Below are 16,176 nucleotides of genomic sequence, written 5' to 3'. Positions count from 1 at the left end.
TTTATAAGTGGTGTTGAGAAAACTGGACAGCTACATGTAAAAGAATGAAACTAGACCCCTTTCTTATACCATACACAAAAATAAACTCAAAATGGATAGGGTCCTAAATGTGACACCTAAACTATAAATTTCCCAAAGGGAAACATGGGCACTAAACTGTTGGACATTGGTCTTAGCAATATTTTTTTGGATCTGTCTCCCCAGACAAGGGCAACAAAAACAAAAATAAAAAACTGGGACTACATCAAACTAAAAAGCTGTTGCACAACAAAGGAAACCATCAACAAAACAAAAAGCCAACCCACTGAATGGGAGAGGCCATTTGCAAACAGTATTTCTGAAAAGGGGTTAATATCCAAAGCGTATAAAGAATTCATACAACTCAACACCAAAGAAAACAAACAATCTGATTTAAAAATGGGCAGAAGACCTGAACAGACATTTCTCCAAAGAAGACATGCAGATGGCCAACAAAAACATGGAAAGATGCTCAACATCGCTCATCATCAGGGAAACACAAATCAAAACCACAATGAGATATCCTCCCACACCAGTCAAAATGGCTACTATCAAAAAGACAAAAAACATAAGTGTTTGCGAGAATGTGGAGAAAACGGAACCCTTACGCAAATTGGTGCAGCCACTATGGAAAACAGTATAGAGGTTCTTCAAAAAATTAGAAACAGAAATATGTGCGACCCGGTAATTCTGCTTCTGAGTATTTACTGGAAGAAAAAGAAAAACACTAATTCAGGGGCGCCTGGGTGGCGCAGTCGGTTAAGCGTCCGACTTCAGCCAGGTCACGATCTCGCGGTCCGTGAGTTCGAGCCCCGCGTCAGGCTCTGGGCTGACCGCTCAGAGCCTGGAGCCTGTTTCCGATTCTGTGTCTCCCTCTCTCTCTGCCCCTCCCCCGTTCATGCTCTGTCTCTCTCTGTCCCAAAAATTAAAAAATAAAAAAATAAAAAAATAAAAAAAAAAAAAACACTAATTCAAAAAGACATGTGCTATTGTTACAGCATTGTCTACCACAGCCAAGATATGGAAGCAACCTAAGTGTCCACTGATAGATGACCAGGCAAAGAAGATGTGGTATGTAAATACCACAATGGATTCAGCCATGAAAAGGACGAAATCTTGCGATTCATGATGCGGATAGACCTAGGGGGTATTATGCTAAGTGAAATAAGTCAGACAGAGAAAGACGAATGGCGTCTTATTTCACTTACATATGGGATCCAAAAAACAAAACAAATGAACAAACAAAAAAAAAACCAGAAAGACTCATTAAGGACAGAGAAAAAAAAAACTGGTGGTTGCCGGAGAGGAGGGGCAGGGGGGCACGACACAGGTGAGGGGGATTAAAAGTTACAAAATTCCAGTTATAAATCAGTCTCGGGGATGAAAAGTACAACATAGGGAAGATAGTCAGTGATATTGTAATAACTTTGCAGGGTGGCAGACGGTGGCCACACTTCCCGTTGAGTGGAGAGTAAAGTACGTAAATGTCAAATCACTCTGTTGTATACCTGAAGCTAATATACTATCGTATGTCAACTATACTTCAGGTAAAAAGAGAAAGATTTTTTATTTTTTTTTTTTAATTTTTTTAACGTTTATTTTTGAGACAGAGAGAGACAGCATGAACAGGGGAGGGGCAGAGAGAGAGGGAGGCACAGAATCTGAAACAGGCTCCAGGCTCTGAGCGGTCAGCACAGAGCCCGACATGGGGCCCGAACTCACGGACCGCGAGATCGCGACCTGAGCCAAAGTCGGCCGCTTAACCGACCGAGCCACCCAGGCGCCCCGAGAGAAAGAATTTTTTAAAAGGGGGTCTTTGACAAGAGCTGTTCAAGAGAGACCCTCAAGCCATTCGAGGGCGAGGTGGGCACAACACTGCATTGCCCCACGTGAGCCATGTGCCCTTGCCAAGCTACCTTAGCTCACAGGGCCTCTGTCTTCTCATCTGTAAAGTGGGGACCAGGGTAGAGCTGTCATGAGCGCTGGGTGAGAAAATGCACACGCAGCATCGCGCGTCTGGCCCGTCAGTGAGCGGTCAGCACACGGCAGCTCCCTTTCCCTGCTCCTGGACTTCCTTAGAGCAAAGATGCCGGCGAGGGGCTGGGGGGTCCCCGGGGCTGAGTCAGTTCGCCGATATTTATCGAGGGCCTCCTCGGCACCTGCCGCTGCGTGAGGCCCCCCGTCCTCTAGCAGCTGCCAGTCTAACTGCCAGACGGAGAAGCAGGCAACAGTTGACATCTGGGGCCCCACACGCGAGGTGCCGTGAGGGCTCCACGCAGGAAGGGCAGCTGCAAGGGCGGGGAAGTTTCCTGAGGAAAGGACAGCTACCCTTGGACAGAATGGCTGAATGGCAAAGGAGACGGGGAAGTCATGGGCAGAGCCCAGATGTTCCAAGGTGTGGCCCGTCTGAGGAACTTCAGTCGGATCTGTAGTGCTGAGTATGAGATCATTTCTGTCGCCCAGAAAGAATCCCCCTTAACCCAACTCCTCCAGGCTGGGACCGGGGCCGTGCTCTGAAGCTTTAATCCTGTTACTCGGCCATCTCTAGAGAATGAGAGACCATCCCCAGACCTGTGCGGTCATCTGCCCAGAATAGCACTCCAGTCACACTGACAATGTCGTCAGACCCATGAGGCTCACCCATGAGCAATCTGCAAGGGTGAGCCAGGGAGCAAGTGAGATCTGCAGGAAATAAAAAAAAACCAAAATAGTCTCTGCCTGTATAGACGCCTTCATGGACTGAATATACCCTGATGTGGGCAAGCTCCAGAGTTATAAAATGAAAGTCTGGTACACACACAGAAGAAATGGAGAATATCTGCTTTTAATTTTTTTAAAGATTCAGATCAGGGTTCACTGCCCTTAATTCATTTAAAATGCCACCAAATGACATGCATCTGATCTCCATGGAGCTGTCATCTGGACTGACTTCTTCTCCATCAAAGAAGCCTTCCCTTCATCCCTATATCCATCCATCCATCCATCCATCCATCCATCCATTCATCCATTCATTCACTATGTGCTTACTTAGTGCCAACCCCTGTTCTAAGTTCAGAGGGGACAACGGTGACCAAGAAGACACAGATCCTCCTCTCTTAAAGCTGACATTCCCAAAGACTGACCTCCCAGGTCAGGCACCCCAGGCAAGACCTACTTGCTTCTGAGTTTTCTGAGCAGCAAATAGAGGTGATTCCATAGAAGCCCTCAGGCACTCCACCCAGGGCCAACCTTGCAGGCAGGGAGTGTCCATTCTCCAGTTTACGTCTTCCTGCTCCAGCCACACGTCTCCAAACTGTGGTCAAGTCTGATCCAGAGGGATTCCCTACAACGCAGGCAGGATTTCCCCCTACCCTAAACCGTGTAATAATGTAGTAGGGCCACATATCCTCACAGGAGCAGGGGACTGTGCTTAAATATGGCCAACATCCCTCCCTTTTACGGTCCCTACATTGCGTTTTACAAGACACCCCCACCTGGCTTTTATGCTAATTGAGAAATAAAGCAAGTAACAGTGGACACAGGCCAAAATGTCGCCTTTCTTATTGATTCAAGCCAGGCTAGAGGAAGCGGACTCGCTCATACCGCAGCCCAGCCTCAGACGCACTTGTCCGTGCAGTCCCAGCAACGCTAGACAGGAAGGCCTCCCCATGAGAAGGGGCCAGCCCTCAACACCAGCTCCTTGAGGAAGGGGGAAGGGGGACAGCAGGCCTCCAAAAATGCCAAGGTATTGATCTCCAGCTTTCCAGCGAGGTAGGTCACTGCACAACCCCTGTGGTAGTGTAAGTAAAGGGTAGAGTCAAGCCAGGTGTATATTGAAAGGAAACTTTCTATCGGTGGGAGCAGAGGAGGCAACTCCTTCTTTTTTTTTAAATTTTTTTTTTTTTAATGTTTTTTATTTTTATTTTTGGGACAGACAGAGACAGAGCATGAATGGGGGAGGGGCAGAGAGAGAGGGAGACACAGAATCGGAAACAGGCTCCAGGCTCCGAGCCATCAGCCCAGAGCCCGACGCGGGGCTCGAACTCACGGACCGCGAGATCGTGACCTGGCTGAAGTCGGACGCTTAACCGACTGCGCCACCCAGGCGCCCCATCCTTCTTAACTCCCTGAATGAATTCAAGTCATGCAGTCACCAAAGCCAGACCTGCTGTCATCCTTGGTCTCTCACATCCAATCATCTCCAATATCCTCTCTATTCTGTCCTTCCCATAAACACCTTATTCTTTCCCTCACCCCTTCCATACCAACGGTGTATCATGTCTTACTTGGACCACTATCCTAGTCCCAACTCCGGACCCTTCACCCTCTCTATCTTCCACCCATCTACCATGACAGTCCATCTAAAATGCAATTCTGGTCACGTTCTTACCCCGCATGCAACCCTTCCTTTGCAGGTTCTCCATGGCTCACGAGCCCTTTTCCATTATGGCCCCAGCTTACCCGCCAGCTTGGTTAGGGGGGTGGATAACCACTATGACTTCTCAAGCAGGCCATACGAACTCTGGCCACACAGAGCCTTCTGTTCATCCACAATGGGCTTCATTGGTTTACCCCCCTGTGCCTTCATGCATGGTCTCCCCTCTGCCTGGAATGTTCTTCCTCCACTTTATTTCCCAAGCAGTTTCTACTTATCCTTGAAAAGTCAGTGTAAAGTCTTTGGGGGAACACTCCTCTGAATGGCTTACGCTGAGCCTGGTGGCCCTTGGCCTGGTCCTGCTAATAACCCCATCTTAGCACTAACCTCACATTGATTGTAATTGATGGGTTCCAGTCTCTCTGCCCCCCAACCCTCTCTCTCTCTACTTGATCCCAACTGACCCTGTAGGGGAAAAAAACTGAGAATTTAGAGAAGAGAACTCTGAAAAAAATCTCCAACTGATCTCTATAGAGAGATTACAGAACTACTGCATCTAAAAAACAAAAGCATATACCTATAGAAAATGAATAGTTAAGAGAAAGAGCTCTTAAAAATTAAAAATAATTACACAGGGGCACCTGGGTGGCTCAGTCAGTTAAGTGTCCGACTTCAGCTCAGGTCATGATCTCGTGGTTCATGGGTTCAAGCCCACATCAGGCTCTGTGCTGACAGCTCAGAGCCTGGAGCCTGCTTCAGATTCTGTGTCTCCCTCTCTCTCTGCCCCTCCCCCGCTCGTTCTCTCTCTCTCTCTCTCTCTCTCTCTCTCTCTCTTTGCCTCTGTCTCTCTCTCTCTCAAAAGTATAAACATTTAAAAAAATTAAATAAAATAAAAATAAAAATCATCCCACTGAACTGAGCTCAGAGTTGTGCACACTCAACAAATGTTCACTATGAATGGACCTTTGGCCCATAAAAGAAGGACACTGGATACAAAGGCTGGGTCAGCCTGTCTCCCCTCCCCAGTCCTGCTCCCAGCACACAGACAGATGGATGCTCAGGACCACTGTGACACACGGCGATCATGCAAAGTAGACAGTGCCACTAAAAAACAAATCAGGTCCCAGGCCACAGTGGAGAAAGAAGCCGGGATTCTGGCCCAGCCGCTAACCATTTGGCATCTGCCAGATCCCAGTCTCAGTGGAACTGCCACGTTTTTAAATGGAGACGAATTCCTTTTTTAATTTTTGGTTTGGTTTGGTTAACCAAAGCAAATACGATCGTGCGCCAAAGTGGTCCCAGAGTGTCGGTGAGCAGGGTCCAGGCCGGGCTCACAGAACTCCTTGCTTGAGGATTGAAAAAGCCATCCCGGTGCGGGCAAAGGGCAGGACCCCAGCGGCGGACTGCCGCCTTGTGAGGCCCGGTGGACCCAGCGCGAGCTGTTACCATTTCTCCATGTCTCCGTTTTCTCATCTGGAAGACAGGGATGGTGACGGCACCCATCTCACAGGGTGGCCGTGACAACTAAAGGAGTGATGACGGATAAAACGCTCAGGGAAGCACTCAGTATGTGGAGTTATTATCTGGTGATGGCTTGAGCTCCTGTCGCCTTTCTCTCTGAGAACCTACCAACGCACAGATTCATCCACAGGGACGGAAGAATGGAGTTAATGAAATGTGGAGGAAGGAAAAGGTACGGAGGCCTGCACGGGCATTTGTGCTACACGGAGTATCAAGTTTCCGGTAGACAAGCTCCTAAGGACAGCAAGCCAGCCGTTCATCATCCACACTTGACCTCCCGGCTGGTGCAAATGATGCTCCCTGGAGACGGACAACAGGGCCGATGACGCTCCTCACAGCTGCAGCCTGGGCGCTCTTTCTACCTGTCCTAGGTGAGCGGGCTGCGAGAGCCGAGGAAGGCAAGCCCGAGGCAGGACCCGGGCTCAGAGCAGCTTGGAAGCAGTCTACACTGGCAACAGCGTCACCGCCGCTCTCAGCGCCGCCACGGCCACAGTGCAGGGTTTGAGGAGACTGGGGTTTCCTACAAGGTTTTCTCAGCCTCTGATGACTTAGTTCACGAGAGCTCTGTTCCTTGAAATGTTCTCAGAGTCACAGACATCTCACATTCCTCGGCCACATCAAAGGGGGAGGGATGCCCAAGGCTTTCCTCTCCTACGGCACGGAAAAACTCCATATACCACCTGTGCTCTCGGGCTGTCCACCTGCAGATGTGACCTGGAGACTTTGCTCAGTGCTGGAGGTCAACTTCTAGGTCTTTGTGCCTGAGAGACCCGGAGACCTCATTTAGAAATGGCTGCACTGGACTCTTATCTCTGAGGTCGCTTCCAACCATAAAAATCTCAGGGCTCTCCTTCTATGAAGGGTTATTCTCCATACCATCGCCACCCCCTCTCCCCTCCTGCCAGTGCAACCCCTGGAGGCCTCCTCACAGGGAGCCCCTCACAGTGCTGAAGTATCTCAGTTCCCTGGCTACACCAGGAGCTCCCGGGGGGCACACACCTGCTCCCGGTCAGCTCCGCTCACTACCCACAGCGTCTCATCCAACATGTGCTCACAGAATCGAAGTACATTCGAAACGGTAATTCTTTAAAATAACCACTTCAAAAATTCATGTCATGTGCTACTTCTCTGTAGTTGTACTGGATCCTTAGCTCTTTGCTCTTTGGGGGAAAAGGCAGCAGATGTGCCTTTTAAAGAATCAATGTTTAAATTTCAGTTGTTAAAAATGTAAACTGCCATGGAAACACCACAGATAAAATTTTTCACCATTTTCACGCCCGCCCCAAATGCTGCAAACTTATTTTTTAAGACATTTGTGAGTCAAATTATATCCTGAAGAGTCATCCAGATAACTGCATCCTACATACAATCTTGGTCTTGAGCCAGACAGTTACTCAGCTGATGCACCCCCATTCTCCTTATATTGACCACTTTGTAATAATCAGCACTCATAGCTGACAAGGCACTAAACTGATGAGAGCAACAAAATCCCAGCCTTTTCTTCCATACAAAAGCAAAGAAATAGATAAGAAAAATAATCTGCAAGTCATTATTGGTATTTGCTACCCTCTGGCGGTCAACCTGGGGAAGAAGTTTCTACACCAGAAAACTGGAAACTATTTCACAGATGGCCCCTCTGAGGCTCACCCAGCTCAAACCCCTTTATCCATCCCATGGGTCTTCCCCGGCATTGGAACAAGTCCTGCTACTCTGCCCCTTACACCTGTGTATGTATGTGTGAGGACGCTAGAGAAAGAATAATGTCAACCTGAGTAGAACGAGATGAGCAATGTGAATCTACTTCCTCAAAGCATACACGTCTAAAAAGACAAGTATACAACTCACACAGGATGAGCTCCATTTTCAGTGCTCCAACTCTCTGTGATACCAAATGACTGGCCACATCACAAAAGTGTCAACGGAATAAACATCAGTCAACTTTGCCTCCTGAATTTCAATGACCCACACACTTGTGAGCATCACACATTTTCAAGACATTACTCTAGGGAACCCATCTCCTCCCCTCACTCTACCCTCCATTATTCCATGCCTCTTGACAAGGCAGAAGTCTCAGTGCGATCATTGTCAGAGTACTTCCATTTCCATCCAATCCCATTCAGTTTAGTCCCCACCCCAAGCCCTCGTGGGTACAAGACCCTACAGAGATGCTTCTTAGTCCTTACTGTTGGGTGAGGGCCAGGCTCTGGAGGATGGTGTATGCCTCTGACTCCTCCTGACACACTCTTGCCTAGGGAGTTTTTCTAAAATATGGTATCCATTAGAAAGGTGACTGCTTTTCTTTAGAACATTCTGTAGCTCCCCGTTAACTATGAAATCATTCATGAATGGATCACCCTTGTGTTCAGAGTCTTTGAAGTGGGATGGGTGGGTAGATGGGTGGATGGATGGATGGATGGATGGATGGATGGATGGATGGATGGATAGGTGAGTGGATCAGTGGATAAACAGATGGATGAATGGGTGAGCTGGATGGACAGATAGATGGACAGACAGATGGATGAATGGACAGGTGGGTCTATGAGTGTGAACACTGACAGCTGATTGATTAGTGGATGGATGGATGGATGGATAGGTGAGTGGAAGGAAGGAAGGAAGGAAGGAAGGAAGGAAGGAAGGAAGGAGGGAAGGATAAAAAGACTGCATGACTTTTAGTGCTCTACTGGGACCTACACTAAAGCTGAATAAAAAGACATGGTCTCTGCCCACTAAATGTTCTATTTATAATAATAAAAATAAGATCAAACTGAGTGACAAGAAGGAGAGGTAAACATAAAATGATTCCAGAAGAAAATTACAGTGGGTGACCTCCTAGCAAGAATTAAACAGACAAAAACTTGATATTATCATAGTGGTAGCCACAGAAATTGAGGTTATTAATTTTAGGGACTGAGGGAGCATCAACTCGGGGAAAAATGTCATAGCATCTGGTTCATGGCTGTCAGGGCAGGCAAACTGTCACACTCTGACACGAGCTGCCCAGCCCCAGCCCCAGCCAGTGACTAAAGCACACAGAGCCAGATGCAGGAGCCAGCACCAGGGTAAGAACACTCACATCCCAGACATCTCTGAGGATGTGTCAAAGCCTGGGTGAAGGGGAAGCCCCAAGCTAAGGCCAGAGAACAGCAGGAACACACAGCCTGCTCAGCTGTGTTCACCTAACGTGCCATCACGCCCCTTGTGGTTTAAAGAGCTCACTTTGACTCAGAAGACTCATTTACCCCCTACCTCTTCTTCTTTGTTGTTCTAATTCTCCATGAAACCTTACAGTCAAAGGTCTTGAAAAGGTTATTCAAGGCCAGGATATCCCCGCACTCCCATCAATAGGGGAGAGAGAGACTCTCTTGAAAACGTGGACCCTACCAGCTTCCTTAGGCCCTTTATTCATGTCCAACAAGGCTCACTATCAGAAAAGATCATGTTCCCGTCACAAGTTCTGAGTGTCCCACATGACACCATTTTCTTCCCTTTGCTCTCCCTTCAGCCCCAGGAAGTGGGAAAAGCTATCCATCATCATACATACCGCAACCTTTTATGACTCAGAGAGGGTCATTCACTCTCTCCACTCTTCTCTCAAGACCATGTGTCCTTCACTGCACCCCAGGAAGACAGTCAGATGGCATGGACCTCACTGCTCTCCATCCCATATCCACAGACACCCATGACCACAGACAATTTTCAGCCACATCCAGCTTCAGCCTCATAATTCTCCACTGTCAGCTCAAGCACCAGTACCACAGAGGGCTGAGCATGGGTTATAAACCCAGTTTGGTATCCCCACAACCTCAGAGGTCATTTTCACGATCTACGTTCCTGACCTTGATCACATAAGCCCCCACATCCCTTATAATAATAATAATAGCAGCCTCCGCGTATTGACGATTTAGTGTATGCCTGCACCCTAGAAGCCCTTTACAGGTGCTGACCCACTCAGGCCTGTATTACAACAGCTCTACGAGGCAGTGCTGTGTTTCTTTTTAGGGGCGTGGCGAGGCTCAGTGACTTGCCAAGGTCATGCAGAGGCAGGCTGCAAATCCAAGAGGCTGGTTCCGGAGTCCATGCTGTTAATGGCCTCTGGAGTAAGCACAACATTCCAGCTGTTTCCATGCATGTCACTCCCACACATCTCAACCGAACAACTTTATATGGGGCATCTTCCCTCTGCCTGCCTCAGCACTGGCACTAGGATAAGGCGAGAAGGAGGAGCACGGCTCCCAGCAGCTGCAGACCTGGTTGGCGGCTGTGGTGAGGATCTTCCTCAGCCAACAACTCACAGGCCAGCTCACGGCCTTCTGTGGCCCAAAGCTGTAACTCAGCTAATTGGGCAGCTCATGAACATGCCTGAGAACCTCCAGCTTCTTAGGTTTCATGTAGTGCATTTGGGCTGCCCCTGTTCCCACCAAAGTCAACCGTATCTTTCAATAATATCTACATGTCAATCTTATCTACACAACATACCAGGGTATGACCTTCCTTCCGTCTCCCTTACCAAGGACCAGCAGAGTCAGCCTATGGATATTCAATGCCCACCTTGGACAGATTCCTTGAACCTCCTCATGCCTCAGTTTCCCCATATACCAACGGAACTCTCTCAGAGCTGTTGTGAGGAGAAAGAAGTTAACACCTGTAAAGCACATATTACATGTAGAGTCCGAAGGAAGGGGTTAGCAACATCCTTCTTCCCTGCCACCCTGGAATGGGTCGAGGGGTTGGGGTGTGGGGCATGAGAATAAACACGTGTTGAATGCTTAGTTCACAAATCAGTTTGTGGATTCTGATGCATTCTTCATTCGTTCTGTCAACTCATACTCGCTGTGCTCCTACTATGTGCCCTACCACGTGGGAAGCTGAACACTCAGCCGTGAATGAAGCCGGCAGGGCCCGCACTGCAATGAGCTTTTAGGCTAGCAAGGACGCAGAAACGGCCTATCATGTCTTTAGCTGGTCGTAACCATAATAAATGCTGCAAGGGGGAGTGCAGTGCCTTGGGCACATGACAGAAGCACCACCCGAAGGCTGTGACCTTCCTGAAGAAGGGACACTCGCCTGAGCTCTGACATGTACACGAAAACTCACCAAGTGAAAAGTGGGGGTGGGCTTGCTAGGCAGCACAACAGCATGTGAGAAGGAGGGTGGAGTGAGAAGTCATGCAAGTCACTAGAGACCAGAAGAGAACTTGGGCCACGATCCTAGGGGCCCTGGGAGGCCAGGAGGGTGACAAGGTGGCTGGGACAGGGCTGGAAAGTTACAACGGTAGGCATCCGCTCTGCACAAGGGTTCTCCAAGTGCGGTGCCCAACCGGTAAAGGCAGCATCACCTGGGAACTTGCTGCAAATGCAGGCTCCCCAGCCCCTCCCAGAGCGGCTCAGGACTCTGGGGGAGAGACCCCGCTTCTGTGCAATACCTACTTTAAAAGACTAGGGAGGGGCTCGGTCGGTTAAGCGTCTGACTTTGGCTCAGGGGTCATGATCTCACTGTCCGTGAGTTCGGGCTCTGTGCGGACAGCTCGGATGGAGCCTGGAGCCTGCTTCGGATTCTGTCTCCCTCGCTCTCTGCCCCTCCCCCGATCGCACTCTCTCTCTCTCTCTCTCTCTCTCTCTCAAAAACAAATGAACGTCAAAAAAAGAAAAAGACTAGGGAAGACCCTTAGGCGAGCGGGGACCAGCTTGTCTTATGCTGAAATATCTACTTCCACACAAAATTAACCCAAAACGATGGGCTAGACCTCCTTCACATTTCACACTCCCTCTACTTCTGCCTCCAAACTCACGGTGACTTTCCCCCACTTCCCTCCTCCTTCTGGAAAGGCCTCCCAGCCTCCCCACTTCAGCTACAGAGCCCTCCCAAGCCCCCACCTCCCACCCCTGCCAAACGTCTTGGTTTCCTTTTCCTTTTGTTCCTGCTAATCACTTAATCTGGCACAGCACTCTGGACACAAATTGGAGGAAGGCTATTAAGGCAAGCCTTTAAGAGAAAAATCTGAAAATGCTGAGAAACTATGGAAATGAGAGAGAACCATGAAGAATAAGACATCTGGGCAAAGTTTAAAAGGACGGGGCATGCTCAGCCTTGAGCAAAATGTCACCATGGGGAGCCGCGGTGACAGTTTTCTAACACATGAGGAATGCACGGAGGAGAAAAGGATCCATTTTTCCACTCATCAGCGAGAGCAGAACAAGCAGGGCCGTCTTAGGTTTCAGCCGAGAAAACATCTGTCATGCGTTTGAGCCCTGGGAGAGGAGGAGTTGCCAAGAGGACGGGTGAGATCATCCTCGCCCGAGACGCGCGCGATGAGATCACAGTGGCCAGGGTCGCTGTCCATCAGGGCAGAGCGCAGCGGGGGCACCCGAACCGTGCAGAGTCGCAGGCTCCGCGAGCGGGTCTCCCTGTCACAGAGTCGACCTGCCTCCTGGGCAGGGCAGGTGCTGACTCACGGCCACTGCATTTTGCTTCAGATGCAGAGGAATCCAAAGGAAACTACGCACTTCTGCAAAACGTCTCAGACTTGCCTCGTTACCTGCAGGCCAGGATTCCAGGCATCTGTTTTCCTGGAAAAGCCCATTTATTCCTTTCTTACAGCCAGCTGCTGTCTTCCCAGCAACAGCGGCACTGGCAACAGGCATCACGTCAGTAATGGCTCGGAGCTATTGAACATCTGCTCCGTGCCAGTGCTCTCCACACCCCCCTCACTCATGCCTCACGGTTATCACAAGGCCCGTTTCACAGGCAAGGAAACTAAGGCTTAAGGAGGGCTCTTGATTTGCCCACGACCCCACTGCTGAGACTGGAGCCCTTGGTTTTCTGACTTCAGAGCCCATGATCAAGATAATGCCTCTACGGTGCCAGCGTTCAGTAGAATGGAGAATGCACACCTTTTAAAAAATCAGCCACTCTGGGGGCGCCGGGGCGGCTCAGCCGGTTAAGCCGCCGACTCTTGATTTGGACTCAGGTCATGACCTCACGAGTCATGAGTTCCAGCCCTGCGTCGGGCTCCCCGCTGACAGTGCGGAGCCTGCTTGGGATGCTCTCTCTCCCTCTCCCTGCCCGTCCCCTGCTCATGCTGTCTCTCTCTTTCTCTCTCTCTCTCAAAATCAAATAAACATAAAAGAAAAGAATCATCCACTCTGTCTCCTCTCTCCCATCTTCTTTGCTCCAGATCTGGTGATACTCAAAATCAAGTCTCTTCCAGAAGGTCTGCCACTTCCCCATCTCTGCTGTCCTGATCCTGCCCCTCGGGACTCCAGCACTAGGCTGAATGAGCTAATGGGGCTGCCGGCAGCCTGGGCGTCCTTCACACAGCATCGCCCACTTGGAAACATAAAGCATAGGCTTTCTGCACCGCCTTCTAGGCGGGAGCCAGCAGGGGCCTTCGTGTTCACTGAGCACACTCTCCGCAAAGGGACCCCAAGGCTCCTACCATCACAGGGGATATTATGCAGATACTGCCATCGAGGCACCAGCTGATCCTGAATCCGATTTTGTCCCATCTACAACGTAATCCTCAGCTCACTGGCTTCTCTCCTTTTGCCTCTTTCTGGAGTCTCGAAATGGCTGCAATGGTTTCTATGACAGACTTGAAGAAGAAGTCCTCCTCAGCACTCTGATGCTGTGCTGGATAGAGCCTTGGCCTCACCTCTGCACCCAGTTCATCACAAGCTCATTCATTTGTCAGATGATTCAGCTAAGGGGACCAACCAGCTGAGCCACTCCTGACGCGGGGCTTCAGAACTGAACACGCTTTAAGGGCCGCCGAAAAACAAGGGTGGGAAGCAGTGCCCATGGGCAGACTTGAGGTCACTGGCTCCGTACGGAGTGTGGGTGTTCACGGCATCACAGTCATACCAGCTGACAGGAAACACAAAACACAGGGAAGCTCCTGTCAGGCAGGCTTCCTGGGAAGCCTGGGAAGCCGGACCAACACAGTGGAAATGAGTAAAGAAGGATTTTCCTGCTAGTCAGACGACTTTGTGCTGATGTCAGGCGAATGAAATTTATTCCTTCTTGATGGAAAAATTGGATTCAAGCCACAATGTATATTCATGGGTTTCTTAATTTTTCTTCCAGCTTCACCAAGCTCAGTGGAGCTTAAAGCAGGCTTTTCCCTCATGCAAAGAGATGAAAAGGGCCCAGAGAACAGATAATGCTGAGCCTTGAGGAGGAGGAGGAGGAGGAGGAGAAGGAGGAGGAGCAGGAGCCTTCCAGAACTTTCCTCTCTGGGCTGCTCTTTCCAAACTAGTTGGTATTGGGGAAGGTATGGGAGGAGGCGAGGTAGAGATGCCTTCCGGGGGTCTGGCTTCATGGACTCCAACCTGTGACGCTGAATGTCACACCCCAAAAAGCCACACGACCATCAAAGCTCCCCAGTAAACTCAGCTGAGATATGCCAGCCTTCCCTCACGTGTCGGCTTTTAGCTGCTTCTCCAGCAGATGCGTCTGTTCTGAATGACCCGTTCCCCCAGGTCAAAGTTTGTGGCTCTTTTGCCACAGTGCCTATGTTCCACCCACCATAATCAGCAGCACATCTAAGATGCCGATGGATAGGATCCCATGATAAGAAGGGTGCAGAAATGCTCTCTGGGTATGGCCAACTGGCGCTTCTCAGTATCTAACCATGAACCTTAGCCACATTATACCAACTGTGGCTCAGGAAACTCAGCTCCTGAAACTGTTACCCATCCCTGGAATAAGCAGAGAATAAACAGTGATGTAAATTCAAATCAGAGTCGACTACCTTCGTGGCACCCATAGCTTGGAAAGTCACAGCTAACCTTGAAGGGGTCGGCGCTGCCAGCATCCCGTTGAATCTTGCACTCTTGTTCTTAATAGGGGAAGGGGACCGCCCATCTGGAGCCACAGAGCCAAACCTAGGGTAGGGAAGAAGCAGGTGGAAAAGAGGGGCAGGGTTAACACAAAAGAAGAACTTGGCACCACTAGAAAGGATACCATATGCACACACAGGGATGTCCCACAGGTCTCTGGAACCGCCCTCGCAAGATAGCAGAGTCAAGGGTGAGGCAAGATCTCCTCAGGAGACTCTGACAAAGGCTTGACCCATGAAAAGTAAAAGCAGGTTCCCTGCCACCACCAGCCTGTGACTCAGTAGCGGCTCCGGGCAAAAAGAAGGATGAGGACCACCCTCATTGAGCCAACGGCGAAGCCCGAGTGTGAAGACCACACATCGATCCGCTTTTTTGTGGTTGATATACAATTCAAATACCATAAAATCCCTTCTAAAGCATGCAATGCAATGGTTTTTAGCACCTTCACAAACTTGTACAACCATTACCACTATCCAATTCCACAACATTTCACCACCCCAAAAGGAACCTCACACTATTAGCGGTCACTCCCCATCACACCCCCAGGCCCTGGAAACCATGAAGCTGCTCTCTATCTCTGTGGATGTGTCTTCTCCGGACATTTCACATCAGCAGAATCATACCACGTGTGGCTTTTGTGTCTGCCTCCATTCACTCAGCTCACTGTGTTCAAGGTTCATGCGTGGTTTAGCATGTATCATATACTTCCTTCCTTTTCGTGGGCCAATGATATTCCATTGTCTGGAGTCACCGTATTTTGCTTATCCATTCATCCGTTGATCGGCACTTGGGTCGTTTCCCCTTCTACGGATTCTATGAATATTTACACTATGCACACGTGTGTACAAGTTTTTGGGCGGACGTGTTTTCAACTCTCTTGTGAACAATGTTCCCACACCTCCCCAGGAACAGAGCTGCCACTGGCTCCTACGAAAATTTTGAAGTTTTGAAGAAGTGCCAAACTCTTTTCCAAATCAGCAACACCATTTACATTCCCACCAGCAGCATAGGAGGGTTTCCATTTTTCCACATCCTCGCCAACCCTTATTATGGCCTGCCTCTTTTATTATAGCCATCTGAGCAGGTGCAAAATGGTGTCTCATTGCGGTTTTGATTGGCATTTCCCTAATGACAATGAGGCTGAGCATCTTTTCATGTGCTCAGTAGCCATTTGCATATCTTCTTGGGAGAAATGTCTATTCAGATCTTTGCTCATTTTTCAAGTGGGTCATTTTTCTTTTTATTGTTGAACGGTAATAGTTCCTTTTGTATTCTGGATACTACATATGTATGATTTGCAAATGACCTACATGGTATACATGTATCATATATATATTACAACATATGTGATTTCCAAATATTTTCTTCCATTCTGTGCATCGTCTTTTCACTTTCTTCATAGTGTCCTTTGAGTTGCAAAAGTTTTTTAATTTCACTCAAGTCTAA

General features: G+C 49.1%; 1 protein-coding gene across 1 annotated transcript in view; it reads right to left on the bottom strand.

The window, feature by feature from the left end:
* ACOXL (acyl-CoA oxidase like) overlaps window positions 1-16,176 on the bottom strand; it is a 341,287-nt gene that overhangs the window by 274,206 nt on the left and 50,905 nt on the right. Inside the window, exon 9 of the mRNA XM_058683275.1 lies at window positions 14,643-14,775. Within this exon, the coding sequence (XP_058539258.1) occupies window positions 14,643-14,775 (133 nt within the window). The remainder of the gene's footprint in view (window positions 1-14,642; window positions 14,776-16,176) is intronic.

Source organism: Neofelis nebulosa, chromosome 9 (assembly GCF_028018385.1).
Source record: "Neofelis nebulosa isolate mNeoNeb1 chromosome 9, mNeoNeb1.pri, whole genome shotgun sequence".
NCBI classification, from domain to species: Eukaryota; Metazoa; Chordata; class Mammalia; order Carnivora; family Felidae; genus Neofelis; species Neofelis nebulosa.
Note: the sequence above shows the minus strand (reverse complement) of the source record. Positions and strands in the feature narration are given on the sequence as shown.